Raw genomic sequence first — 27,687 nt, forward strand, 5'->3', positions numbered from 1 at the left:
CACAACCGTCAACCTAATGGGGGTAAGCAATGCAGCGAATGGATGGATGCATGCCCATCATTTGGTTCACAACTGTGACATGCCTCTTTTTTGAAGTGTAAGTTTTGAGAATACGAAAATGAAAATGAAGAGGTCCACGGGTACAAAAATCACTCTGTTTACAGAGGAAAAACAACCAAGATTTTGTGTTGAAATAGAAATATGAATAACACACTCGTGAGACGATTTGAAAACATAATGAAAGTGCAACAAGAGCATAGTTAGTAGAGGCTACTTGGGTTGATGAAAATTTAAGCTTCTACTATCTGCAGTTTCAAGAGAGATAGAGATCAAACAGTAGAACTCTATAGGTGATGATGCAAGCGGTGTTTTTGCGTAGGTGTAAGACAGACACACCAATGGAAAAACATTTGAAAGTTTTCTCCCAAATTTCACAACACCACTTCTTCCGCTGGGAGTTAAAAAGAGAGAGAGAGACAGAGAGAGAGAGAGATAGTATGGAATGCAGCCCAGCAGGTTTTTGCTCTGTGACGAGGTACGAGCTTTCATAGCCTGTAGGCAAACAGGCAAGCAATTTCATCACATCCCGCCTTCATTCTCCACAACTCATTATCCTTCTTCAACTGGCTTATGTTGACGGGGCTTTCCACAGATACCGCAAATGTATTGATGTGAAGAGTGAGCATAGAGAGCAACGTCATCACAGAGGAAGTGCAATGGCTATGCCGAGGGTGTGCTGAAACAGAGTACAATGGATGGTAATTTGACAGTTTATATTTAACTTCAGACTATAAAAAAAAATGTATTTGCATATGCAGGCAAGCAAACAAAAAAATCATTTGGACAGCAAAAATACGTCACACTTTGTGTACTGCATTTTGTATATTTTGCAAAAATCATGTCTCTGTACCAAACTATATGTTCACCTAGCTAGAAATCTAGTTTGCCTTCTCTTTATTCACCTTTTGGTGTGATTTTTTTTTTTCCTATTGATTCTGTCGTAATTATAAAAAGGACAATTTCTGAAGTCGCGAATGGTGTAGTTGTTCACTTGCTTGGTAACACCATGAGTATGAGAGTGAATGCTTGGTTGTCTCTGTACAGTATGTTCCCTGTGATTAACTGTCGATCAAGTCAGCTGGGATAGGCTCCAGCTCCCTTCTAGCCTGAAAAAGATAAGTGGTATAGAAAATGGATGTTTGGATAAGAGAACTTCGCTGCGCCCATGCGTCAAAACTGCTGCACCCTGATTGATGTACCAATGCAAGCCTTGGCACATCCCAAGTCCTTGTTTGGGAAAACAAGTGTGTTTTCTTGTTTACTGTTTGGTGCTTTCTACCGTCTTTATTACCGATTTGTCTTATGGTTTATTGTGCATCTTAAATTGCTCCATGTACAGCACTTTGTATGCAGCGATGGCTGTTTGAAAGTGCTCAATAAATACAGTTGACTTGACATGCTGCCAGTGAACCTGCCCAGTTGGTGTCTGAAAATAGAATAATCTTTATGCATGCCGGAATCTCGTCAAAGAACTGGCGAAGGTAGTGCAACATGATTTTGGAAAAAAATGATCAGGGTGCAGGCAGACAGATTTTTAGCTCTGCTGATATGTATTGGATTTCATTGTTCAGTGGTGCCTCTCCTTACGAAATTAATTGGTTCTGGAAGAAATATCTTAACTCAAATTTTGTTAGTAGAGACTCGTTTTCCATGTAAATGCCTTAATCCGTTCCAGGATTGTTTTTAAATGTTAAATGCAGTAAATGTTTTTTGAAGCATAAAAATGCATCAAAATATGTAACATATACAAATTACAACTAGATTATTGCACAATAAATTAGAGTTGTGCATAATGCAAAAAACAAAGAATAAAGAATAAAAATGATGCTCATTTAACTTAACTGTGTCCTCAGGCAAAGAACCAATCCAAGGAGTTTGCTTTTGTCGGCTTTTAACAATCCTTCGAAAATGTTTGCAAATCAGCATAGTGAGCAATTGCCAGACTGGTGAACGCTTTTTCTGGCTGATTCACATTTACGTAACACTATCGGAAAGTCTCATGGTCCGAGGGGTGAATGACGAGGATGCTGCATGGACTCATATTCATCCATCTATCTGCACACGTAGACACATCCGGTAGAGGTTCCTCTGAGCCAATGGGATGCCAGGATGATGCTCGGTAATAGCCAAAGGCAGAGCAGCTATAAGTGCGTTGCATTCAGGAAACTCAGAGCTGCGAGAGCAGCCCATACGCTATTTTACCTTTCGTATCTTGAAATTAATTTTGTATGAAGAAATGTTAGTAAGTAGAGGCAACACTGTATCTCATTCGTGAATATGACAACAGCGTGCATTTGAGTCATTGAAGAAATCAATTCTTAGTACTCATATCCTCCTGACTACCAGTAGTTCAAATTTGTCCTCTGTTGAGGACATTTGTGAACCTAAATATCTCCCACCCAGTGCCTCCAATCGCATTAATTCCTTTTGTTACTCTAAAGAGGACATTCAGTGCTTTCCAAATGATACCGAATTTGTAGGGGTTAGAAAAAGTAAGAAAATGGCTTCCCTCAGTGCAAGCACTTTTTATGGGAAGAGGAAAAGTAATACTTTTTATCGAACACATTTTGTCTTGGGTGGCCCGGCAGTCCAGTGCTTAGCACGTCGGCTTCACAGTGCAGAGGTTCGATTCCAGCTCCGGCCTTCCTGTGTGGAGTTTGCATGTTCTCCCCGGGCCTGCGTGGGTTTTCCCTGGGTGCTCCGGTTTCCTCCCACATTCCAAAGACATGCGTGGCAGGCTGATTGAACGCTCTAAATTGTCCCTAGGTGCGAGTGTGAGCGTGGGTGGTTGTTCGTCTCTGTGTGCCCTGTGATTGGCTGGCAACCGATTCAGGGTGTCCCCTGCCTACTGCCCGGAGACAGCTGGGAAACGCTCCAGCACCCCCTGCGACCCTAGTGAGGATCAAGCGTTTCAGAAGATGCATGAACATTTTGTCAAGAAATGCTGTTGGCATTTTAATTATAAGACACTTATAAACACGTAAAAGTTGTTGTTTTAGGTGTATTTGAGCCTGTTTAAAAAATGTAGTGGGATTTCAAATATTTCTTTTGGAGTAGTCCAATCACTTCACATGGATCGGGGAATTTCACAATAAAGGTAATTGGACAACATTTTTTTTCCCTGGTAGTCGGGAGGTTTTTACGAGCCTTAATATATATTTCTAAAATTCTGCTGGCCGCAGCACAACTATGGAGGGCCTGCATGGACTCCAGCAAATCAGTTTTGCCTTCCACCAGGACTGTGCACCTCGCACACTGACTTTATATAGAATGAGAGGAGTCGCTTCCATTGTCGACAAATAGTCCGCCGTGTTCATAAACTGAGCCAAGCCACGTGCTTCTGCAAAATACCAAAATAAAGTCTAGCCCGCCCCTGCGCAAATTTTCACAGAGCCTTATTCCAGATTCCACTGTCTAAAATCATGTGAGTGTAAAATTGATATCATGCTGATTTCATATAAATGCAATCATTCAAGACATACGCTTTTGAAGATATTGTAGGAAATTATATGACTGGGTTGTCAAACTCATTTTTGTAGTGAGTCACATTTGAGTTACAGTTTCCTTTGGAGGGCCATTTTGACTGAAACCAAATTTTAAAAAGTCAGTAATACCGGTTTATTCAACTATTGTTTGTGATGTGTTTACAATATGTCTCTTATTTATTATATGTGAGAATTTTACATTTTTGTCGAGATTTTAGCAATCATCATGGAATTTGACATGTTTGATTTGCTTTCGCGGGCCACATAAAATGATGTGGCGGGCCAGATCTGGTCCCGGGCCTTGAGTTTGACACCTGTGTTATATGGTGTACAATTTGAAAGTTTATCAATAGTTGAAAGAAATATAAGCGTTTGAAGTTGATTGTTTTTAAGTTCAAACGACTGTCATGCATGATTTTATAACAAGGTATCAGCATATTGTGCAAGGCCTCAGTTACTTCTTATCCATTCAAACAAACTCAGTGCTTGTTTGTTCAGAGCTGTGCAGTTAAGATCTGCTTCATTTGCAAACATATAAGCAAATATGTGAGCATGTCCATAAATTCAAATCCCCAACAATGGATCACTATAGTCACAAGAATGTTCTTTTATTCCTAATGCTTAGCTGGAAAACGGATTGAATAACTGAACGTAGACTGAAAACGTCTTTCTCGAACAGTTAAAAAAAAAAATCAAATAAAGTACACCTTAAATAATTCCACTCTTCATTCCTTCCCTTTTAAATGTGAACTTTTAATTATTTTACTGACCAACTTTTCACCTCGCAGTCAGAATAAAAATTACATAAATACATATACACAGTATTATTTGTATATGCATACACTCTATGTATATACTGTTTTTGAATTACCCAATAAAACTTGCAGCCTGATGTGAACAATTGCAAACAACCCCTATTTTCTCAAACGTTGAACAATTGGTTAAACAGTTTGGCCAATCCTATTTCCCCTGACTAAGGCTCTGTTGGTGACAAATCAGCAATCAACTGACCTGGGAAACGTTTTGCAACCTCTTCCGAGATGAAACTTCTTTTCAACAAGTCCAAAACTATACTCCTCTGTTTTGTATTATCTCCGTGTTTCTTTTTCCAGCCAGCATTAAATTCAAAACAAGGGTCCAGAGGTGAAGAACAATGGTATATAGGCCTACTTAAGGGGGAAGAAGTTCCGCTAAAACGTTCTTAAGATTGCCTCAAAATAGTTTGGTTGCATTTTATTTATTATTCATTTATAACGTATTGGCCCGAATATAAGACGGCCCTGATAATAAGACGACAGCCTTTTTTTCAAGACTCAAGTTTGAAAAAAGACTTTTTGAACACCAAATAAATGTTTATACAGAAAATAATTACAATACATCTGAAACAAATGATTCTAACAATATATTTGAGAGAAAAAGCATGTTATTTTGCCTCATTCAAATCTTAATATATGAACATTTAAATATGTAAACTAAAGTGCAATCACATTCGTAAATGAATGGCTTCTGGTTTTTGAAATGTAAATTACATCATAATTTCTCCTCAGCTGCCAGTTCACCTGGCCGATCTTCGACCCACTTTTCTCCAGATTGTCACTACGTTTCTCTTCCATTATTTTCTTCTCTTTTCCTTCTTAGCGCTATTTTTTTATTTTTCTTCTTTGTGCTACCGCTATTTTTATTTTTATTATTCGTGGCACGGGTTCACTTTGGACTGGGGAGTCAAGTTAATCATTCGCTTCATTGATATCCGGCGCCATCCAGTGTTGTGAATGGGTATAATGTCTAGACCCCAAATATAAGACGACCCCCACTTTTTCACCCTTATTTCAATGCAAAAAACACTGTCTTATATTCGGGCCAATACGGTATTTTTATTTATTTACATTTACCATCACTTATCATTAATCACATGAACATAATCATAAATCTGTGCATTTCTCCTTGTTCAGGACAGCATTTGTTGTGTCATAATTCAGTTTGATCACCTTAATCAAATGACGGAAACGGGACTCCATATTTTCTTTGCGACCTTGCTTGCAGTTGTAAATGCCTCAATAGCTGGGATGCACATAGGCACACTGCAAACTGAATAATGCTCTGCGTTTCAAATCTGTCATCCCACTTTTACGCACTGAAATAATGGAGCTCAGTCAACTTTATTGTGGCCAGGCTATACAACCTCATTTTAAAGCAGACATGGGCAAACTACGGCTGGATATGGCCGGTTGGTCTTTTTAAACCGGCCCGCCGAAGGTTGGTACAGCAGGCAATTAATGTTCGATGTAAATGATTGCATTAATTTCATTTGGACTTGTAATGACAGACATTTCAACGCCAGGTGGCGCAGTTACTTGAAGTTGCAGAGCACAGGGAGGGAGGGGGAGACTATACGGAAGCCCGCAGTTGCGCTAACTCAACTAACTCCCGCTCGATATGACGGAATAAGTGTGTCAGCGCTGCTATTTTCTGTCACTGGATCCAAAACGGCGACATGCAAGCGACTCTTTATTGCAGTGAGTTTTACTGGAATTGCGAACATTTTTACGTACTGTAGATCATGGCATCCAAACGAAGAGGAATAGTAATGGCCGCGGAAGAGGACGTTCATTCAGGACATATGTCGGTATGTCACACCAAAAAAAAAAAAAACACATTATATATCAAAATATTATATATTGAACAGATTTGTGACACCAATAAAATCAGCCCGAGTTTGCTACTTTTATTTTAGCACACAGGTCAATATTTAGGCATAATTAAGTCATAATACAATTAGTAAAAATATGGTCCCACATTGTCCACTCATAAATAATGAAAAGCACCTCTGAAACTTGTGAAAATGTCACGTTGTGCCCGAAGCGATTGACAGATCGCTTCGTGCACAACAAAAAAATAAGGAAGTGGATCCCCGAGATAGCAGACAGAAAACGAGATCTTGTCAAAGAACAAAAAGAGTCTTTAATACGGAACACAAAATACCCGACAAGAAGAATAACAAAAAGCGCTGGTCAAATAAGGACCAGGGTACAAATAAGGTGACAACAGAAAACGCTCGCGGAAAACAAAAGCGAGGAATATCTGAATAGACTATAGGAATAAATATAAATACAATCAATAATTGGTACGACGATACAATTGCCAAAAGGCTAGGAAGCAATGAGTAATATTAATTTAGGTTTTACTTTCGCGAAGGAACAATGGCGCGGCGTGGAATTCTCCGGCAGTGAGATGACTGCCGGAGTCTCAAAATAAAGGGGGGTAATCAGCCCGAAATTACGGGCAGGTGTGCCGAATGGCGGAGGAGAAGACCCGCCACCTGCTGGCGGACGCGCGACGTGACAGTACCCCCCCCTCAATGGACGCCTCCCGGCGGCCTACCCGGTTTGGAAGGGTGTGCAGTGTGGAAGTCGCGCAAAAGGGACGGATCAAGGATCCAGGAGCGAGGCACCCACTGCCGCTCCTCAGGCCCGTAGCCCTCCCAGTCGACCAGATACTGGAACCCCTTTCCCCTGCGCCGAGAGTCCAGGATGGCACGAACCGTGTACACCGGGTCACCGTCGACGACCCGCGGAGGGGGCGGCGGCGTGGGAGGAGGAGCCAAGTCACTGGAAGACACGGGTTTGAGTAGGGAGACGTGGAAGACGGGGTGAACCTTCATGGTGGGCGGTAGCCGGAGCTTGACTGCAGCTGGGCTGATGACGGCCTCGACCTCGAATGGTCCAGTAAACCGGGGTCCCAGTTTCGCAGACGTGCCGGCCAGGCGAAGATCCCTCGTTGCCAGCCACACCTTCTGTCCCACCACGTACGAAGGAGCAGGGCGCCGGCGACGATCCGCGATCCGCTGGTTCCTGGCCGCCGTGCGGGACAACGCAGCCCGGGCCTCCTTCCACACGCGATGGGCCCGCTTAAGGTGGTGCTGCACAGAGGGGACCTCCACCTGCCCCTCCTGGGACGGGAACAGCGGCGGCTGGTACCCGTAGGCGGCCATGAAGGGGGACCTACCCGTGGCAGAAGAGACGAGGGTGTTGTGCGCGTACTCCACCCAGGGTAAGTGGTCGACCCAGGATGAGGGACGGTGAAGGCACACACAGCGGAGGGCTGCCCCCAGATCCTGGTTGGCACGCTCGGCTTGTCCATTGGACTGGGGGTGGTACCCCGAGGTCAGACTGGCCGTGGCCCCGAGGGACCGGCAGAACCGCTTCCAGACGCGGGATACGAACTGGGGCCCACGGTCCGAGACAATGTCCAGTGGAATACCGTGGAGGCGAAAGACGTGCTGGATAAGGAGGTCGGCGGTCTCCAGCGCCGAGGGCAACCTGGACAGAGGCACAAAATGGGCAGCCTTGGAGAACCGGTCCACGATCGTGAGGACGACGGTCCTCCCACGGGATGGCGGTAGGCCCGTCACGAAGTCCAGGGCGATGTGGGACCAAGGACGAGGCGGAACGGGCAACGGCTGGAGCAACCCCGCCGGGGGCCGGCGTGAGGACTTGCCGCAGGCGCAGGAGGTGCAGGCACTGACGAAGTCCGTCACGTCCCTCCGGAGCTCCGGCCACCAGAACCGCTGGGCGACGAGTTGTATAGTCCGGTTCACCCCAGGATGACATGCGACCTTAGACCCGTGTCCCCACTGTAAGACCTCCGACCGCAGCGACGGAGGCACAAACAGCCTCCCCGTGGGGCATTCTGCCGGAGCCTGAACCCCCTCCAGAGCAGCTTGGATCCGCTGCTCAATCTCCCACTGCAAAGACCCCAAAATGCACTGGGCCGGGAGAATGGCCTCCGGAGACCGGTCCTTCTCAGCGGGGTCATGGAGACGGGAAAGGGCGTCAGGTTTGGTATTTTTGGACCCTGGGGAGTAGGTAAGGATAAAATGGAAACGGGTGAAGAACAGGGCCCACCGGGCCTGACGGGCGTTCAGTCGTTTTGCGGAGCGGAGGTACTCGAGATTCTTGTGGTCCGTATAAACTGTGAAGGGCTCCTTCGCCCCCTCGAGCCAGTGCCGCCATTCCTGTAGGGCGGCTACCACGGCCAGCAGTTCTCGATTACCTACGTCGTAATTCGACTCGGCAGCGCTGAGTCGACGGGAGAAAAAGGCGCAGGGGTGCAGCTTCTGGTCGACCGGAGAACGCTGGGACAGCACCGCCCCCACCCCCGAATCCGAGGCGTCCACCTCTACGACAAACGGGAGATCAGGGACAGGATGTTGTAATACCGGGGGACTGGTAAACGCCGCCTTTAGGTCTTTGAATGCCGCGTCCGCGGCCGGGTCCCACCTAAAGGGGGCCTTAATAGATGTAAGCCGGGTCAAGGGGAGCGCTTTCTGGCTGTAACCGCGGATAAAACGCCGGTAGAAGTTTGCGAACCCCAAAAAGCGTTGTAATTCCTTACGGCTCGTTGGAACCGGCCAGTTAGTGACTGCCTGCGTCTTGCTGGGGTCTGCCCGTAACTTGCCCTGTTCGACAATGAAGCCCAGGAAAGAGATGACGGGTACATGGAATTCGCATTTCTCTGCCTTGACGAAGAGCCGATTTTCTAGTAACCGTTGTAACACCAGCCTGACATGTCGCTGGTGTTCCTGCAACGACCGGGAGAAAATTAAAATGTCATCGAGATAAACAAAACAAAAAATGTTCAACATGTCTCTTAACACGTCGTTGATAAGATTTTGGAAGACGGCGGGGGCGTTTGTCAGCCCGAAAGGCATGACTAAATATTCGAAGTGACCTAACGGGGTCTTAAAAGCCGTCTTCCATTCATCACCCTCCCGGATGCGGACCAAATGATATGCACTGCGTAAATCAAGTTTGGAAAAAATAGTGGCCGTTTGTAAAGGGGCGAAGGCGGAGTCCAGTAATGGTAGTGGGTATTTGTTTTTAATCGTGATCTCATTAAGCCCACGATAATCCACGCACGGTCGCAGGGTCTTGTCCTTTTTCCCCACAAAGAAAAACCCCGCACCTAATGGTGATCGCGAGGGTCTAATGAGACCTGCAGCGAGCGAGCTGTTTATATACTCCGTTAGCGCCTCGCGCTCGGGTTGGGACACCTGATACAGCCGTGAGGTCGGCAACGGAGCGCCCGGCTGCAGGTCTATGGCGCAATCGTAGGGACGGTGCGGGGGCAAAGCGCGTGCGCGATCCTCGCTGAAAACCTCACGAAGGTCCCGATAGCAATCTGGCACTCCGTCAAGGCAGATAGCTTCGGGGGTTTCGACACTGGTTCGTTCATGTTCCCCGATGGCCGATCGTAGACAGTGTTTATAACAATATTCGCTCCAACTGCCTACTGCTGGGCGCTCCCAGGAAATTACGGGGTTGTGGGTCTTGAGCCAGGGCAACCCAAGAATGACCGGAGCATTACGGGACCGCATTAAATAAAAACGGCGATGCTCGACATGGTTACCGGAGAGGCGGAGTTTCAGTGGTTCTGTTCTACACGTAACTACCGCCAGGGGGCGCCCATCGAGATCACAAACCCGCTTCTTATTAGCCAACTCCTCAATACCACAACCCAACTCGGACGCGAGAGCTGTGTCCATAAAACATTCATCCGCCCCCGAGTCTACCAGGGCTCTAACCCGCAGCGACCGGGATTCCCCAAATATCTCCCCCTCGAGTTCCAGTCTGTTGGGATTTCCCGGCCGGGGGTCGATACGCCTTGGCTCGGGAGGTACTACGCGGGGTCGCGACTCACAGTACTTGGTGTAAGGGGAGGGCGGGACTCCGGATGGCCGAGAACAGCGTCTTCGCCACCTAGCTGCATCGGCTCCTCCGCGGTATGCCGGGACGGGAACCGATCACCTCCACGTTCCCGGTCTCTCTCCCTCAGGCGGTTGTCTAATCGTAGGGAGAGATCGATCAACTCCGCCAGGTCGGAACTGTGGTCACGGGTCGCCAGTTCATCCTTGAGCTGGGGATTTAATCCATGGCGAAACAGCCCACACAGTGCTCGGTCTCCGTAGCCACTCTGGGCGGCCAATATCTGGAACTCGATCGAGTAATCCGCCACCGATCGCCTTCCCTGGTGGAGTTCGAGCAGCCGGCCCTCCGCCTCTCTGCCCCGCACGGGATGGTGGAACACCCGGCGGAACGCCGTAACGAATTCGTGGAGCGAAGACCGGAGGCTCGGCTTCGCGTCGCTCGTCACCATCGCCCATGACGCCGCCGGACCTGTCAATAAGCTCATGATATATGCCACTTTAGCGGCGTCATTAGCATAGACGGAAGGCTGTTGGTCGAACACGAGCGAGCATTGGTGGAGAAATTGTCCACACTGCCCGTGCTCACCCCCGTAACGTGGGGGGTGTGGAAGCGAGGACTCCCTCATCATTGTGGGGAATGATGCGAGAGCCTCAGTGGTGGTAGGGCGAACCACGGGGGGGGGTGCTCCCCGTGTCTCTACCTGTACCAAACGGGGTTCGAAATTATCGAACCGATGAGCCAGCATGGAAACCGCGCTGCGGAGTTCCGAAAGGGCTTGGCCCTGCGGACTCATCTGTTGCTCTTGTCGGTACAGAGCGGACAAGATCTTTTCCATGTCTGCGGGATCCAGAGTGGCCGGAGAATTCTGTCACGTTGTGCCCGAAGCGATTGACAGATCGCTTCGTGCACAACAAAAAAATAAGGAAGTGGATCCCCGAGATAGCAGACAGAAAACGAGATCTTGTCAAAGAACAAAAAGAGTCTTTAATACGGAACACAAAATACCCGACAAGAAGAATAACAAAAAGCGCTGGTCAAATAAGGACCAGGGTACAAATAAGGTGACAACAGAAAACGCTCGCGGAAAACAAAAGCGAGGAATATCTGAATAGACTATAGGAATAAATATAAATACAATCAATAATTGGTACGACGATACAATTGCCAAAAGGCTAGGAAGCAATGAGTAATATTAATTTAGGTTTTACTTTCGCGAAGGAACAATGGCGCGGCGTGGAATTCTCCGGCAGTGAGATGACTGCCGGAGTCTCAAAATAAAGGGGGGTAATCAGCCCGAAATTACGGGCAGGTGTGCCGAATGGCGGAGGAGAAGACCCGCCACCTGCTGGCGGACGCGCGACGTGACAGAAAAAGCCTCATTCAAGATTAGAATTGTAATTGCACAGGTGTGCCTTTGACTGGCCACAACAAAAAGTTTTGAAATGACACTTTGAAATGAACAGCTTCATCACACATCACAATGCCACATAAGTTTGAGGGAGCGTTCAATTGGCGCAGGGAACAATAGGCGCTCCACCGCCTGTTTCTCATTCATTTGGCTTACATAATTTACATCAAAGCAGTGCTTAGTCATTGGCAATTGTTGGGCAATGTTCACCTTCCCCTAGGGATTCCTTCAGCACTGGGCCTTTGCCTTTACTCTGGCAGTTAAGATGTCAAATCACACACAAATTTCACATGTGTCTGCTACTCCACTTTTTCCCGAAGTCTCAACTTCTGCCGATAAGCTTCAGAAACCAACTCATATTTGAGCACCACAGTTTAAACATATTCATAACTTAAATCCCTTCTTGGTACATAAGGCTGGATAAATTGTCTTGGACAGCGAACACCAACCACACGCCCCACAACTAGGGGCAGAGACCAGTCAACTTTTATTGTCGACATAAATCAAAATCATTATTTTCACACCATAGCAAGCAAGCCAAGTAATGAGCCTTTGATTACAGAATGCAAATTGGCGTCAGTGAAAACTGATCACTCTGGCTGTTAGCTCACGAATCAGTGCATGAGTGAGAAGTGAACTATGAGAGTACATAAGAGCAATGGGATGCCAAAGAAAATGGCATAATCTAGCGAATTAAGATCAGTAAAAACATAGCTTTTTACTTAGACTTGCTCCTGTTAATTATGAGTGTGATGGGCATTTTTCTGGATATGTATGAATGTCATTTAATGAAACCTTGACTGTGGATGGTATGAACAATAGTAATTGACGCACTTATGGCCCTCCTTCGTCTCTATTGGCTGACGTTGTCATGTAACCAAGGAGACCCCTGCAGTGTAAGGCCAATGCTTCTATCCGAATCCCTATTTTAACTATATTGAAACAATCCATACAGCGTCCATCAGAAAGTCGAATGGAGAAATAATATACCCCAAATAAACTGCAGTAAAACACTTGTCTGAACCCCGCAAATTAGCAGAACGCGGATACAGGGGAGTCAGTCGTGTTGAGAGCTGATGGGTGGAAAATATACCATTATGCATGGGTCTTATAAATATATTTTACCCTTCATGCAAACGAAGCCGTGGTGGCTCTTATGTGTGAGAAGTGCAGCTGCAAGGGTTGACATTGCTGGGTGCGGCAACACTTCAGGAACTATTTGCTGCCTAAAATGATTTTCTTTCTCGTAAAGGCATGACCTGATAAGCATTGGCTTTTACCTAGGGAATTTGCGCCACCTTGTGGAGGTGTTGGAAGGGATGCAAGATGATGACAGTGGGAGTAGGAAGGAGAAAGCAGACTTGGTTTCATAGGTTAGCTCGGTACAATGCGGGGGTGCATGCATTTTTTTAGCATATAGCCCAGGAGTCCCTGTGTGCGTTTTGCCAGTAGCATTAGCACTGGCAAAGTTTCAAAATTAGTTTTATGTGTTTAGTTTTACAGTAAACTCCATCTGGGGTGTCATTACAAAACTTAAGGACACTTCAGGACATCAGCATTTCAGACTGTATGCTACACAGTACACACTTGCTACAAAAGCAACATGCTGCATTCAATCGTCAGTACTTTATTTATAGAGAGCTTTTCATCCAGAAATTGTAACTCAAAGTGCTTGACAGATTAAAATGATCCCACCTGCCACACACACACACACACACACACACACACACACGCACACACGCACGCACGCGCACGCACACACACGCACACACACACACACACACACACACACACACACACACACACACACACACACACACACACACACACACACACACACACACACACACACACACACACACACACACCCGCCTCGCAAGCCTCACTCCTGCAAGGTCAAACAAATGATGATATGATACCATTAATAAACTACAGTGGTACCTCTACTTACGAAATTAATTGGTTCTGGAAGAAATTTCTTCACTAGAAAATTATGTACCGGTAAGTAGAGATGCGTTATATACATTACATACATACAAATATACATTCAGGAAACTCGGAGCTGCGAGCAGCAGCCCATACTGTATGTACTTTTTTCCTTTTTGTATCTTGAAATTTCTTTCAGAACAAGAGGTAATATTTTTCTGTTGAGACGTTTCGTAACTTGAAAAATTTGTATAAAAGAGATGTTCGTAAGTAGAGGTACAACTGTACTATATTTCGAAAGGATCACAGTATACAGTGATATGATTCTGTGATATCATGGAAATAGTCGTCGTAAAGCCCAAGATCCTTCACATTTTAACTGCTAGTTTATTTAACTGTTGTATCGTGTGTAATTGTCATGTGCTCTCATGTGCTTTACTAGTGTCCCTCTGTTATTATAACTCTTCTTGCATATGGCACAGGTGAAAGGCTTCTCCCCAGTATGAAATCTCATGTGTGAAGTCAATGATCCCCTCCGAGTGAAGTTTTTCCCACAAAACATGCAACTAAAAGGCTTCTCTCCTGTGTGTACTCTTTTGTGCCTGTCCAAACTTGCCTTTTGATTAAATTTTCTGCCACATTCAATACAGCCAAATGGTTTCTCTCCAGTGTGACATGACATGTGCCTCTGCAAATTATGGTTGTATTTGAATATTTTACCACACTCTGTGCACTTCACTTGATTACGAGAGCTAAGCTGTGTTTCAGGATCACTGTACTGCCATGAGTCCAAAAGTGACTGACGATCAATAGTCTGGTTCTTGCTTATATTGAAGTCGTCTGTCTTCAAAAGTGCATGCGGACTATTTTGAGTTACTTTTACGACATTAGCTGCATCCAAGTCAAAAAACGCGACAGAGCTTCCACAGCCTTCTTCATTCACTTCAGATTCAAATTTCTCACATAAAGTAGAAGTAGTAGAAGCTATCTGTCTGTCTTCAACACTTTGTCTTTGCCGCATAGTGGAGGAAAGTGGGTTCTCTTTCACCACTTCACTTTCCAAACAGGCATTCACCTCTTCTGATTTTTGACAATGATTTAACATTGGACTTGTCGAGACTTCTTCCAGTTCCTCTTTGATGAGTGGAGGCATTGGAGCTTTTTGTTCCAGACTTTCGCTGTTCTCTTGATCCACAGGGGGTATGTTCATGTTGATTAGCAAAGGCTGGATGCACTGGGATACATCTGAAATACAAACATTGAAGGAAACACTTCACACGTAAGTCACTGATGGAGGAACACTCGACATTCGCCTGGTTCAGTTACCACTCAGTAACGGTGTGAATGTGAGGTTTTACGATTGTCCATTTCAAAATGTACCCCGCAACAGACTGGCGACTTGTTCAGGGTCCATGCACCCAAAGTCAGCTGTACAAGCTCAGGCACCCTATGGAACCTGAACTGGATAGCTGGTATTAAAAATGGATGAAAGTCAGCTTTTATAATTGAACCAAGCATTAATTATTTTATTATTATTACTGTTATTATTATTACATTTATTTTACGATTTATTAACCATGCTTTAGTGATGATATTGGCTTGCTCTCTTATGAAATGTTAATAGCTCAATCAAGAAGCATTTTGTTTTAGGTTTGTTTTCTTAAAACGTGGACTGAATTGGAGATAGGATTCTCTCTGACACCAGTGATATATGAATGTTGGATTTGAATGATGATAATTTGCTTTCTTAAAATAAAAGTCATTTCATTTTACTTCATTTAAACATGAACATTACTGACACATGATTAAATACTCAAACATATTTTACCATTTTCAAGAAGAGGTGATAAATAATTACAGTTTACCACATATTAATCATGCACAACTTATAATTAAGTACCGTTTTCAGTTAATTGGGAGTTGCTCCGTTTTTTTCCAAATTCACAGGTTTCCATGGTCAAGTTGAGAGGAAACATTGGCAGATGATTCATGCATAATGAGTTTTATTTGGAGTGCTTCACGTACGGTATTTGTGTTTGCACGTGTCATGGTGGTCATAGTTTGGTGTTTTATTAATACACTATTAATATTTTCATTTAATTGGGGGCAATTTCATTCTCAGGGCAGTTGGAAGTTGTAGTTGTCTGGAAGACATTTCGCTCCTCATCCGAGCAGGCTTCATCAATTCGTGCAACAGTTCGTGCGGCTCCAGAAGTTAGCTGGGACAAGCTCTTGCTCAGACGCGACCCTGACCAGGATATTCATCTTCATTCATTCATCTTCCGTACCGCTTGATCCTCACTAGGGTCGCGGGGGGTGCTGGAGCCCATCCCAGCCATCTCCGGGCAGTAGGCGGGGGACACCCTGAATCGGTTGCCAGCCAATCGCAGGGCACACATAGACGAACAACCATCCACGCTCACACCAAGGGACAATTTAGAGTGTTCAATCAGCCTGCCATGCATATTTTTGGAACGTGGGAGGAAACCGGAGCACCCGGAGAAAACCCACGCAGGCCCGGGGAGAACATGCAAACTCCACACAGGGAGGCCGGAGCTGGAATCGAACCCGGTACCTCTGCACTGTGAAGCCGACGTGCTAACCACTGGACTACCGGGCCGCCCCTGGATAACGGGAGATAAAATGAAAGGAAGGATGAACTTAAAAACTCGTCATTGACAAGTGAGAGCTGGATCTTCCACGGGCTTAGACTATGAATATTCAATGGCCGACCAATATATTTTTTAAGCGTGTCATTTCGCCAAACTATCGGTAAAAAGACCGTTTTCCCGAAGTACTACATGTGCCAAAGTTGGCACGTTAGATACGCCCAGCTTTGATCACCGTTAGTTGCAATTAAAACGAAAAGCTCTTGTTTTCTATCACAAATGAGCCTCTTGTAAATACTGATTAGACAGAGGGGGGCAAAATGATATGAAACATTGAGTGATTCAACGAACAGACCTGATCCGCGGTCATCGAGTGTTTTGCAGGATAGCTGAGCAGCTCCCAGTAGCCTGCGATTATGTTTAATCTCGTCCTCGTAGTCGGCTATTGTTTTCTCAAACATCATCATAATCTCCTCAGCAGCCGCGGTCAGCCTCTCACTGACAAATGCTCTTAATAACTGAACAGAAGGCATTTTAAGGTGGTCGCCAGCTGAAGAGTAGATGGCCGTTTTCTGATGTTTATACCTTTTTCTTCATCTGGCGTCACTAGTTCAAACAGTCATTTAAGGTGCCTACCGCCATCTACCGTTCAGGATGTACATTTAAATCATAACAGATACTGTACTGTATTCACAAATGGAAGATCGTACCAGGAAGAAACGTTGATGTGATGGATTATGTCAAGATAAAAGTGATTCTTTCATTATAATAAAGAGATTACAGGGTTTTTAATGTCCACGCGTGCATTAAGTGTGTGCAACGAGGCAAGCATTGTGGCTGCTGAATGTCCTTTTTGCACCCCCGAGTTATTGAGCTAAGCCTGAAAGGTTGTGAACTCACTGGTATGTCCATCCTAAATGAAATTACTGATTTTATCACGGAGTGTTGTGTTGTCAGACAGGAACATCGTTTTTTTATTTAGTCAAATTGTAATTAAAATTGTAAAGCTTAGTAAAAATCAGTCAGAGACCATGACATTTTCATTCATTTTCATTTCATGCTTTTTTTTTGTGCGTGTGTGTGTGTGTGTGTGTGTGTGTGTGTGTCTTTTTACTTATCCAAGGGGTTTCTTTTGTCCTTCTGGGCTTTCCTTTTGTCTCCCTGCCTCCATGTTTGCCTCGGTGTTGGCACTTTTGCTCAGGGAGGGGCTCAGATCAGCATGGTCCTCATGTATTATTGGCTCCTGTCTCCTATGTCTCTGTGACTGTAATGAAAAGGCGGTTTGAGCAGCACTGTGACATCTCCCCCCGCGCCTCCCGCCTCCCATTCATTCTTGTCTTCTTCTTGCCTGCCTCTCAGTTGCTTTTCTCCTATCCACTTGTTCTATGACTGGCGGTGGAGATGGGTGGTCATGTGATGTTTTAATACCCTGGGATTTTCTGCCGGGCATGCTCTGAATCGCCTCAGTCCAGACGTATCTGAGAAGCGCTTGCCTATTTTCTTGTCCATCCAGCTACTTTTTTTTAATTCTTTGCTTCTTGGGGGATGTATTATTAGCTCATAGTCATGTTTAACATGGCTCTACCTTGGGGTAGGACGACGTATTAGAACACTGCCCTTTTATGCCTTGGCTGGAATATATATACGTGGTGAAAACAGACAGAAGCAAGACGTGGCATCCGTTGTGCAGGTGCCTGGTAGGTATGCCCCTGTTTGATTGTTACTGTATTACTGTTTGGTCATGCTAACAGATGTGAATACAGTTGTGTTGTTTAAGGATTGGATGCCAGTCATCGTAAAGAAAACACAGGGATATAGATCCGATGTGTGCAAACCGGGAACAAATGAATCTCTTCAATGATTTATGCTTGCGACATTTTCATCCCCTATGCATTATCCTTCTACTCATTGTCACATTATTATTGACACGTTGCCTGAATGGTGATGAGGAATGTGGTGTGTACATGTTTTCATTTAAGTGGGTCCAACCCGGAGTTCTTTTTGAATTACATGGTTCTCAAATCTTAATTTAATCGAATGTGGATTTAGCCTACTCTACTCTCTCTACTATCCCTATAAACGCAACAAAAAAGCAAAATAAATCGAAGGCCATTGTACATGGTTATTTTCTACCGCCCTCCAAGGTGATTGACATGTCTCGATTCAGCGTCACTACGGTTACCAGCAGGAACAAAATTGTGGAATAGGCCAGCGTCTCCTGAGTTTCTATGAGCCAAGTCACCCATGAGTAAAATCTTGCAGCCTAATAACAAACAAAAACGCCACAAGACATATGAATACTGAAATAATTATGAACTCTTCTCAGTTTGCTCACAAATGCTGATACTTAGTGTGAAATCTGCACCCGTTTGATTAAACAAAAAGGTGACATATTTGCAGAAAGCCGTGACTTATACAATTTTGTTGTACGAATGGGGAAATGTGGATAGACGGGTTTATTGTACCATCTGATATCTAACAGAAGAGCATTTCATTGCTCTGCCTGTCACTTTAGGTCTCTGGCATTGATAGATGAGCAATGATGTAATTTGTCCGCCACGGCACCTCCTCGAATAGGCTGTTGACTTAAAATACTTCAGGTTAACGTTTGTATGTAGAGATTGTATGTTTTGTCTTGCCATATTTTTCCTCTAGGTCAGAGGTGTGAAATGTATATTTGTCACATCACAATTATGGCTTCCTTCGAAGGGTAATAATGACTGTGAACCCAAATGAATGTACGATCGCTACATATTGAATCATTCCACCCATCTATCTCTGAACCGCTTATCCTACAAACTGATGAATAACTAGTTTTGAAACCAGAGCTTGTAACAATATTACATTTACTTTTGAAGTGGGATTAGTACCAAAAAAGGCTTGAAATATCTCTATACATCAAAAGTGAAGCCAATTTGCTGCAATTTTGTTTTATTAACAAGAAACAGGTTGATGCACGTAATTTGGTTTTGCGGACTCTGGAAAATGACGTTTGACACCTGTGCTCAAGGTACTCTGCCACTCCTCACATTCCAAAGACATGCATATCACGTTAATTGTTCATTATCCATATAGGTGTGCATGAGAATTCCTGGCGACCATTCCATTGTGCAACCCACTTCTCGTATTAATTGGCTCCCGCTCACCTGTGACCCAGAGAGGACAAGCAGTATAGAAAATGGATTCAGAATTTATTTTTATTTACGTGTACAACGAAATAGTGAGCAGCCTTCTTTGTTGGTTCCTCCAAAGAGTCTTGAACAATGTACAGATTGTTTACAGGAAAGGCACATATTATGCAGAAGTGTACCATAATCATTTTTATTATCAGTGATTCATATCTGATACATTTTATATTAATAAATAAATAGACGGGGAAATAATATACGGTATTCCCAAATGTTGTCTTAGCAGGGATTGTTATGATAACCATTAGATGGTGGTGTGTTATTGCTCTTGAAGACCACCATCTTCCACAGCTGCCACATCAGCCACAGTGCCCTGTGGCTGTAATGCCTTTTCACTCAACCTTTATTGGTTTAATAAATCAGCAAAATTGTCTTTGGAAATACTAAGCACATCCCGTTCACCATAAATCAATTTATGTCTCATTTATGGTGTGACAAGAAATTCAGAGTATGACCAATTTATTTCACCAAGAAAACAGCCATTGCAAAAACTGCATGAGGAGGGCAACTTACGTTGAGTCACACACTATTCATGAAAGCGATGGATTATCCCTCATCGGTTGTATGTATTGCAGTTTGTCATTTCACAGAACAGTCCATCACTGATCAAAAACGAACCTATGAACCCTCAATCTAAATAATAATGACAGTTGGCACAGACATACACAGCAGCTAAAAATAGCCAGAGATTTTGTCTTTGGCGCTGATGGCCACATGGCTGTGTTAAACTAATCCAAGCCAATTCTACTCCAATCCTCCCAGTAGAGCTCATCAGAAGCAAAGCAGGATGAAAAGGATTTGATTCAAGCTTTCAGTACCGCTGTCATCAGTGTCTTTCCCAATTCACATACAGTACTCTAGATTAGAATGTGGGTGGTTTTAAAGAGGAGCTGCATGTTTTTCGTGATGGTTTGTGCACATGGACCAATTTTCATTTGTGGATTGCAAAAGTGTTTAGGTCACAGGCCATTAAATATGACCCCACCCCTTACCTCACCACAAAATAAAACATGATGCAAAGTTGCTGAATATTTCACCGATTTAAATTCCAAATGAAAGATACCAAGGATATTTAATTTACCGGGTAGTCACTTTTTACCAGCTGCCATGTGGAATTCATGGCACACACACAGACACACACACACACACACACACACACACACACACACACACACACACACACACACACACACACACACACACACACACACATGCACTAGCCAATTGTAACCATGGTAACATAGCGGTAATTACCGGGTAGGCCCAAGATACAGAAATGAAAGCAGACAACAAAGGAAGGTGTGGAGGACAGGGTGAATCCAGCTTAAAGAAAACTAGAAAATAAAGGTGATGGGCTGTTGACTTGAATAATGGCAAGGTGAAATACATTTTGTAAGAGGTACGACAAAATGTAATTTTCTCCGAAAATAATATTTGTATTGACATTTTTTAAACTTTTGGATCCATCAGTGCTTTCATCAAGTATATTACAATATCTGATTCTTGACATTCCTTTTATATATACACAGTATATATTATACTGTGTATATATATCTATATATATATTGCGCGTCGTCCCGCACGCGGTCTGTCCTTCCGTCTGTCCCTTTTCAAAATGTACCTACTTCACTGCGCCGCTCAGGCAGTGGCTCACTACGATCGCGCGGGCATCTTAGCGAAAAAATGTTGTCTACCCACAAGCATTGCAATGAAATTGTTAGTTATTTAGTAGAGCTAAACATCTCTTTATTTTCGCGATAAGCAATGAAGATGAACAAAAAGTTGAACCAAGCAACAACACTTTTGTGGGCCGAAGGCCCACCTTACCAGCCTTCCGCAGGAACTAGCTGATGAGCCGCCCGGAGGGCGGCGAACCACCACCTTACCACTAGCTGATGAGCTAGTATATCTATATCTATATATCTATATATATATCTATATATATATATATATAGATATATATATATATAGATATATATATATATATAGAGAGAGAGAGAGAGGACAGAGACTTCCGACGTGACAGAAGGCCACTAATGACTCTGAGAGGAGTCACACAGAGAGACAAAGACCTTTAGCAATTCCCCAAGGAGACAAGAGAGGGAGTAGGCTGATACATAGCAACAACAAAGGTAACAGTGGAATAGCAAGCACATTATTTATTCAACTCATATTCTTCAAATTATATTCTGTAGTTGTTTATTCTGTATTTGCTGTGTTTACCCTCACATTTGTCCATCGTACTTTGAATGGAAAGGCTAAAAAAAAAAAAAAATCTAGCATGATTGTACACTGCAGATCAGTGTTAAAAGTTCGGGGACAGTATTAAAAACAGAAGGACAATGTTGCAATAAAATCACTCAGTCATAAAAAAGCCTGTGTCGTCAGTTGTAGTCATATGTAATGCTGATACATTCACACCCTTGCGTCATGATTAAGGATGGACTCAAACCAAAGGTAGGCACACACTGTCACATGCTGGTATTTGATGAAAAAAAAACGTTTTTGCCTCATAACTGGCTTCCACTTGAGCTTTCTGTTTCATACTGTTGAAAACAGAAGTATTTTGAAGTATAGTGTGTTGGCCACTTGGCCAACCAAAATATTTTCTGTGACATCATGTGGTCACATGGGCTACACGGCCAGTTGGGGTAATTAACTCAGTATTTAAAATGATTTAAGTGAGTGTAAGCAGTGGGTGTGATGAGCTGCATATTTCTTCGAACCATTTTTTTTGTGTGTGACTTGTCATTTTCGGCTTGAATTATGGATCATATTATACGCCGCTTACCTTGTAGGAGACATTTGTGACACACAAATCCGCCAAACGAGTGTGTGCCTTGTCGAGTCGCCCAGCTGACTCGCTCAGTCTAATGCGCGTCATTTGTCAGCTGCTTGATAAATGTCCTTCCTCCAATGAGGGAGACCATCAATTTAAGTGAGTACAGTATTGCAATGCACACACTTGATAGGTTTCCTCATTTGGCCATTTGGGATAAAGTGGACCTGAGCATGTATTGTTAATTGTTCTGTGTCCATATTTGGCAGCCATCAGATGAGGAATGCATGCACATGATGAAACGTTTGGCGAACAAGCCTTTTGTGTCAAAAGGCAACGTTCATGCACAGAGAGATGCCACACAACCCAGACTAAGTGTGAAGGCTCTTGTCAAATATGTAAAGCAGCATGTATTGTATTGTGTTGTATGTAATGTCGAGTGTTGCCACTATCTCCAGGTTGAAAAACTATTCAACTGAATGCCTGAATTGAATGTTTGGGTACTGAAAATGAACACCCCTCTTTCAGGAAACTGATCACATTTTCCACACTATAAGGCAAACCTAAAAGCATTCAATTTTCTAGAAAATTTGACAGTGCACCTTATAATCCGATGCACCTTATATATGGATCTATATTATGATTTCCTGGACATAGTATTTTAAATGTTCTGGAAAACGCTTTATTTCAAATGCAGCGGTTATGAAGGCTCTATAAATACATAAATAAAGCTGCATTGGATTGTATTGTATTCCCTTTAGCATACCACTATCTAGTGGATGCATGGTGCAACTGCAGCCACAATTGTATCTTCTATTCTCTGCACCTTAAAATGCAGGGCACCCTATACATGAAAACAGTTTGAAAATATGCCATTCATTTAAGATGCGCCTTATACACCGAAACACCTTATAGCATGGCAAATACGGTAACATCGTCATGACGATAAGGCATATTTCTTTTGACTGCAGATGTTCTTACTGTGTGTTTTGATGATCACCTGGGTGCATTTAGAATTTGTTCACTGTTACTAATTGTCACGTTGCACCCGAAGCGACAGAATGATCGCTTCGTGCACAACAATAACTGGAGGTGGATCCCCGAAATAGCAGACACAGAAAAAATGTTTGTCAGAGAAAAAAAGAGATTTACTATAAACACAAAATACCCGTCGAAGTGAATAACAGAAGACACTCGTCAAAATAAGGACCAGGAAAAAATAACTAAGGAGACAAACAGAAAACGCTTGCGGAAAAACTAGCAAGGAGAATATTAAGGTGAACGCTATAATCTCACACGAGAGGATATAAAGGCACGCACTAACAGCCACTAGGCTTTAAGGCAATGAATGAATCAAGAAGGAATGGGCGAGAGTATTGGCACACCGTGGAATACTCCGGCAGTGATTCGACTGCCAGAGCGCCCAAATAAAGCATGTGTAATTAATCACAAATGGGTGGCAGGTGCGCAGGCGGCAAGCAGGAAGCCTGCCCCTGCTGGCAAACACGGGACGTGACACTAATGTGTGTGAGTAGATAAGATTATTGGCAAGATAGACCGTTTTCACATGAAAATGATGACAGTGTTTTGTATGAGCTGTCTAAAATGGATTTAATAAAAGAAAATGGTTTTGAATTGAAATCTTATAATGTGTTTTATTGAAGGTCGTTAGGCATTGGGTATTTTTCACCGAACTGAATAATTTTAAAACGAACGCGCATGAGTGTTAACCTATACGATCAGAAGTGGGATTATTACAGTCAATACAAAATATTGTTGCTGTAACACACCTTGGGTGTTGAACATTAAACACTTTCATGAATTTTACTTCAACGCGCGATAGTGAGGATGCATAGAGATACTTTGCCAGTGTGAAAATTAACACCCTAAATGTTGAATTAACACCATATTTGCAGTGCGGTAAAGTTTTGGTTGTTTCGGGCCATTTGTCCAACCATGTTAAAAAAAATGCTTCCCTAACCCATTTCCACAGTTTGAGCGTGCCTTGCTAAGTTGAATGAATTAGAGTCAGGCCGAACTAAGAAGTAAAGCCCATTTGATTAATTAAACCCAACAAGTAGAGGGATCTCCTTCGAAGAAATAGATTGAAAGCAGAACGATAGATCATCATTATTTGTGACAGTTAGGTGTGAGAGCGTTTGTATCATGCGAGTTCAGCTGATTTGGGCTAAAATAACATTGTCCAAATGGGTGATGGGATTTTAGTGAGATGACAACAAGGCGGCTCAGTGAACTCTTTGCATGTTTCGCAGATGATTTCCAATCCGATTTACTTTTGCCTCTTTACAGTCGGTCAACAAATCTGCAATGTCATTAGTTCTGCAGACTGTGAGTGTGCTGCCTCCCTGCATTAGCCTCCAAGCCCACACCAAATTATTTATGTAACTCTCACTCCCACCCTCTGGAGTGGTTTCATCCCTCAGGGTACTTGGGAATGCAGATGTTGCTCTTTCACCCAACAGGAGAAGTCTAATCCTCACGGCTGTAGTATGACACTTTTTTTTTCCAGAGATCAACTTTCTCAAGGATTATTCAAAATGTTGATTATTTAAACCTTACTTCAACGCATTAGTTGGAATTAAAATTGCTTTGGGAAAAAATCCAAACTGACTGGACAGAAAACACTCTTGAATGGTCACCAATTAATCAGAGGGCACATACAGTGGTTGAAAACCATTCACACTGTCATTGAGAAGCACATGAACCAATACTGCCACTTCAGAAGTCAGGTTAATCAGTTAATTGCCACACCATCAGTATAGCTTTGAAATCCCGCATGAATGAAACGCGAATATTAGGCGGTGTGGTACCACAGTGGGTAGCATGGTTAATATGTCGGCCTATAGCTCTGATGGCCTCCTGAAGTGCGTCATTTTTTTATTTTGATACTTCAGCTTCCTCCTCTGCATCCCCAAAACATACGGTACATATGAGGTTTCTTGACACATAAATTCCCCATATGTGTGAATGTGTGTGTGGGAACAGTGGCTTGTTGGTATGTGCTCTGCCACTGACTGGCGCCCTGTCCATCTCTTGCACAAAGTAAGCTAGAAATGGCTCACTAATGAGGAGAAGGAGTAGATAAAATGGATGGATTGAATAATTGTGGAAATTTTTGTCATGTCTCCCACCATCAGTTCACTTACACAAAGTGTTGTACACAAAATTGTTGGTACCTCTCTGTTATTTAATACTAATAAATCAATAAATCAGACATGTAATTAACCAACTGAAAGTCAACTATCGTGTTTGAGTAGTGGTTCAAATAATTATTTTTTAAAAAACAGACCCATTTAACAGGCCTAGACAAAAAGGCACACCTAGAAAATAGTTTAACCACAAGCACATGTTGAATCAAAGCGTTGTCATCTAATTAGCATCACAGGGGTCTTCAAACTTGTCAAATCAGTCAGCCTATTTGATGATGACAGGTATTTTCTTTGCTATTTGGTGACTTTGTGTGTGTCACACTTAACATGCACTGGAGGAAGCGAAGGAGAGAGTGGTCTCAGGATATTAGAAATAAAACTATAGACAAGCACAAAGGTAAAGGCGACTACATCCTGTCCAAGCCTGATGTTCATGTGACCATAATTGCGAATATTCAGAAACTTGAGATCCACAGGTCCGATGTGAACTTCCCGGGCCATGGCCGAAAGAGGAAATTGATGACAAATTTGTGATTGAGAATATGAGTGGTAAACAGAAGAGCCCAGATTAAGTAAAGGTGAACTTTAAGGTCAAGATACAGTTACCGGTAAATCAATGTCAGATCGCACTACTCATCATATTTAAGCCAAAGTGGACTTCAAGGGAGACGGTCAAGAAGGCCACCAAAGTTTAAAATAAATAATTGAAAAATGTATGTTTTTCACACTGTATGTTGGCAAGTAACAGATCTTATGGGACACTGTCCTTTGGACAGATGAGACAAAATTGGATCTTTTTCACGAGGCGCACCACCTCTATGTTCACAGATCCAAATATGAAACATACCAAGAAAGAAACACTGTCCCGAGTTTGAAAATGGAGGAGGCTCTGTTATGTTCTGGTGTTGTTTTGCTGCATCTGACACAGTGTGTCTTGAATATATGCAGGGTTCAGTGAAATCTCACGCCCATCAAGCTATTCTAATGGCGCCCGGGATCAGAAGATTTGGTCTCAGCAACTTGGGTCATGGGTCTTGTAATAGGATAATAACCCACGGCATCTAAGAATGGCGGAGGGTAAAACATTGGACGGCTCTGAAGTGGCCTCCGATGAGCCCTGATCTCAATCCTATGGAGTACTGAGCAAGCGATATGTGATTTTCATTGGCTAACTCACATGGATTTTCAGTGGTTAACTCTCATGAATTTATTCTTATCAACAGTATTATTATTATTATTATTATTATTTGTTTAGGCATTTTTAGTCAGCACAAACCGACTTGACTTGTATGCCTCACCCATGAGCTGTTCATATTCACTCTGCATCACAGTCACACGGGCCTCTGGTCTGGTGAACTCTGGCTAGTTCAAATCTAATTACTGGGCCCAGCGATCGTGGCTCCAACCAGCCCACATGATTTGTTTCTGCTTATTTCCTGATATTGAGCTGAGGGAAGCCAGTCTATGTCGCATATTCATTTTCACACAATCCCCACATGTGATTTTGTGCAATATGTTTAAGAAAAATAACACATTGGAAACCTGCAAGCTGTGGTTAATGCATCTCGTTATATAAACAAAGTCTAGTTTCGTAAGAATCACATTTCATGTGGCAATTGCTTGTTTTTATTCAAGCTTCCTGATTTTAATTGTATTGTATTGTTTTTAACAGCAAAAGTCAACAAATCGCTTCACTTTGGCCCAAAAGAAAGCGATTAACTCTTTGTCATGATCTTATGTAATTTTGTCTGTGTGTTTATTTCCTAAATGTAAAGCTGCACTCCCGATTTTTATTTTGGGAGTGGGGGGCGGAGGGTCACAAATTCATAATGTTTTCAAAATGACACTTTGATAGCTTGATAGCTATATTCCTTTTAGCTGACGTTCGGCAGCTTTCCATGAACAAGTTCCTGGCATGGTTCTGACTGCGCATTCCAAAACTTTTCTTGACAGAAATTTTAAAGCGATGTGGTTATGGGAGAGATATGGGGAATGGAAGTCACAAGTATCCATCTGTACAGAATGGTTGCGGTTGTTTCCTTTCAATGAGCCACTTGCACAAACTACCCAACAATTTCGTGTTGAGGTCAAGACTTTGGGAAGTAAATTTCAAAATCAGCTTTATCTATACATTCCACAAGCACCTTGGATGTGTGTTTGAGGTTCGTGTCATGCTGGAAGACTCATTTGTAAATTTCAACCATCTGGTTTGAGGCTTGCTCAAGAATTTTTAGGTTTTCATGCCTTTTCCTTTAGTCCATGTGCAAAGTACTTGGCCCAATTGTCGGTGGGTGCAATGCAGCTGTCCTGTTACTAGCATAAACAACAGTGGTCTTGGAACCCGTCCTTGTGGAG

General features: G+C 43.3%; 2 protein-coding genes across 4 annotated transcripts in view; one reads left to right on the plus strand and one right to left on the minus strand.

The window, feature by feature from the left end:
• Positions 1–13,685: 13,685 nt before the first annotated feature.
• Positions 13,686–17,415, minus strand: LOC127607126 (zinc finger protein with KRAB and SCAN domains 5-like). The gene is made up of 2 exons (XM_052075230.1): positions 16,551–17,415; positions 13,686–14,831 (listed from the first exon to the last, which is right to left on the minus strand). Exons 1-2 carry the CDS (start codon positions 16,726–16,728, stop codon positions 13,978–13,980), a joined length of 1,032 nt encoding a protein of 343 aa, XP_051931190.1. The 5' UTR covers positions 16,729–17,415; the 3' UTR covers positions 13,686–13,977.
• Positions 17,416–17,654: 239 nt separating this feature from the next.
• plekha6 (pleckstrin homology domain containing, family A member 6) overlaps positions 17,655–27,687 on the plus strand; it is a 94,612-nt gene continuing 84,579 nt past the window's right edge. The window contains exon 1 of one of the 3 annotated variants that reach the window (XM_052075059.1): positions 17,655–17,892. The gene's annotated coding sequence lies outside the window, so the exon portion shown is untranslated. Of the gene's footprint in view, positions 17,897–27,687 lie in introns of all 3 variants that reach the window. The other 2 variants (XM_052075063.1, XM_052075061.1) reach the window with 2 other exon arrangements.

The sequence above is a fragment of the Hippocampus zosterae genome, chromosome 9 (genome assembly GCF_025434085.1).
Source record: "Hippocampus zosterae strain Florida chromosome 9, ASM2543408v3, whole genome shotgun sequence".
In the NCBI taxonomy this organism is placed as follows: domain Eukaryota; kingdom Metazoa; phylum Chordata; class Actinopteri; order Syngnathiformes; family Syngnathidae; genus Hippocampus; species Hippocampus zosterae.

What these genes read in the sequence shown, in the direction of transcription:
- LOC127607126 (XM_052075230.1), bottom strand. Translation starts at nt 16,728, where the DNA reads ATGCCTTCTGTTCAGTTATTAAGAGCATTTGTCAGTGAGAGGCTGACC. An exon ending in ACTCGATGACCGCGGATCAG is followed by an intron (nt 14,832 to 16,550) that starts GTCTGTTCGTTG and finishes TTTGTATTTCAG; the next exon opens with ATGTATCCCAGTGCATCCAG.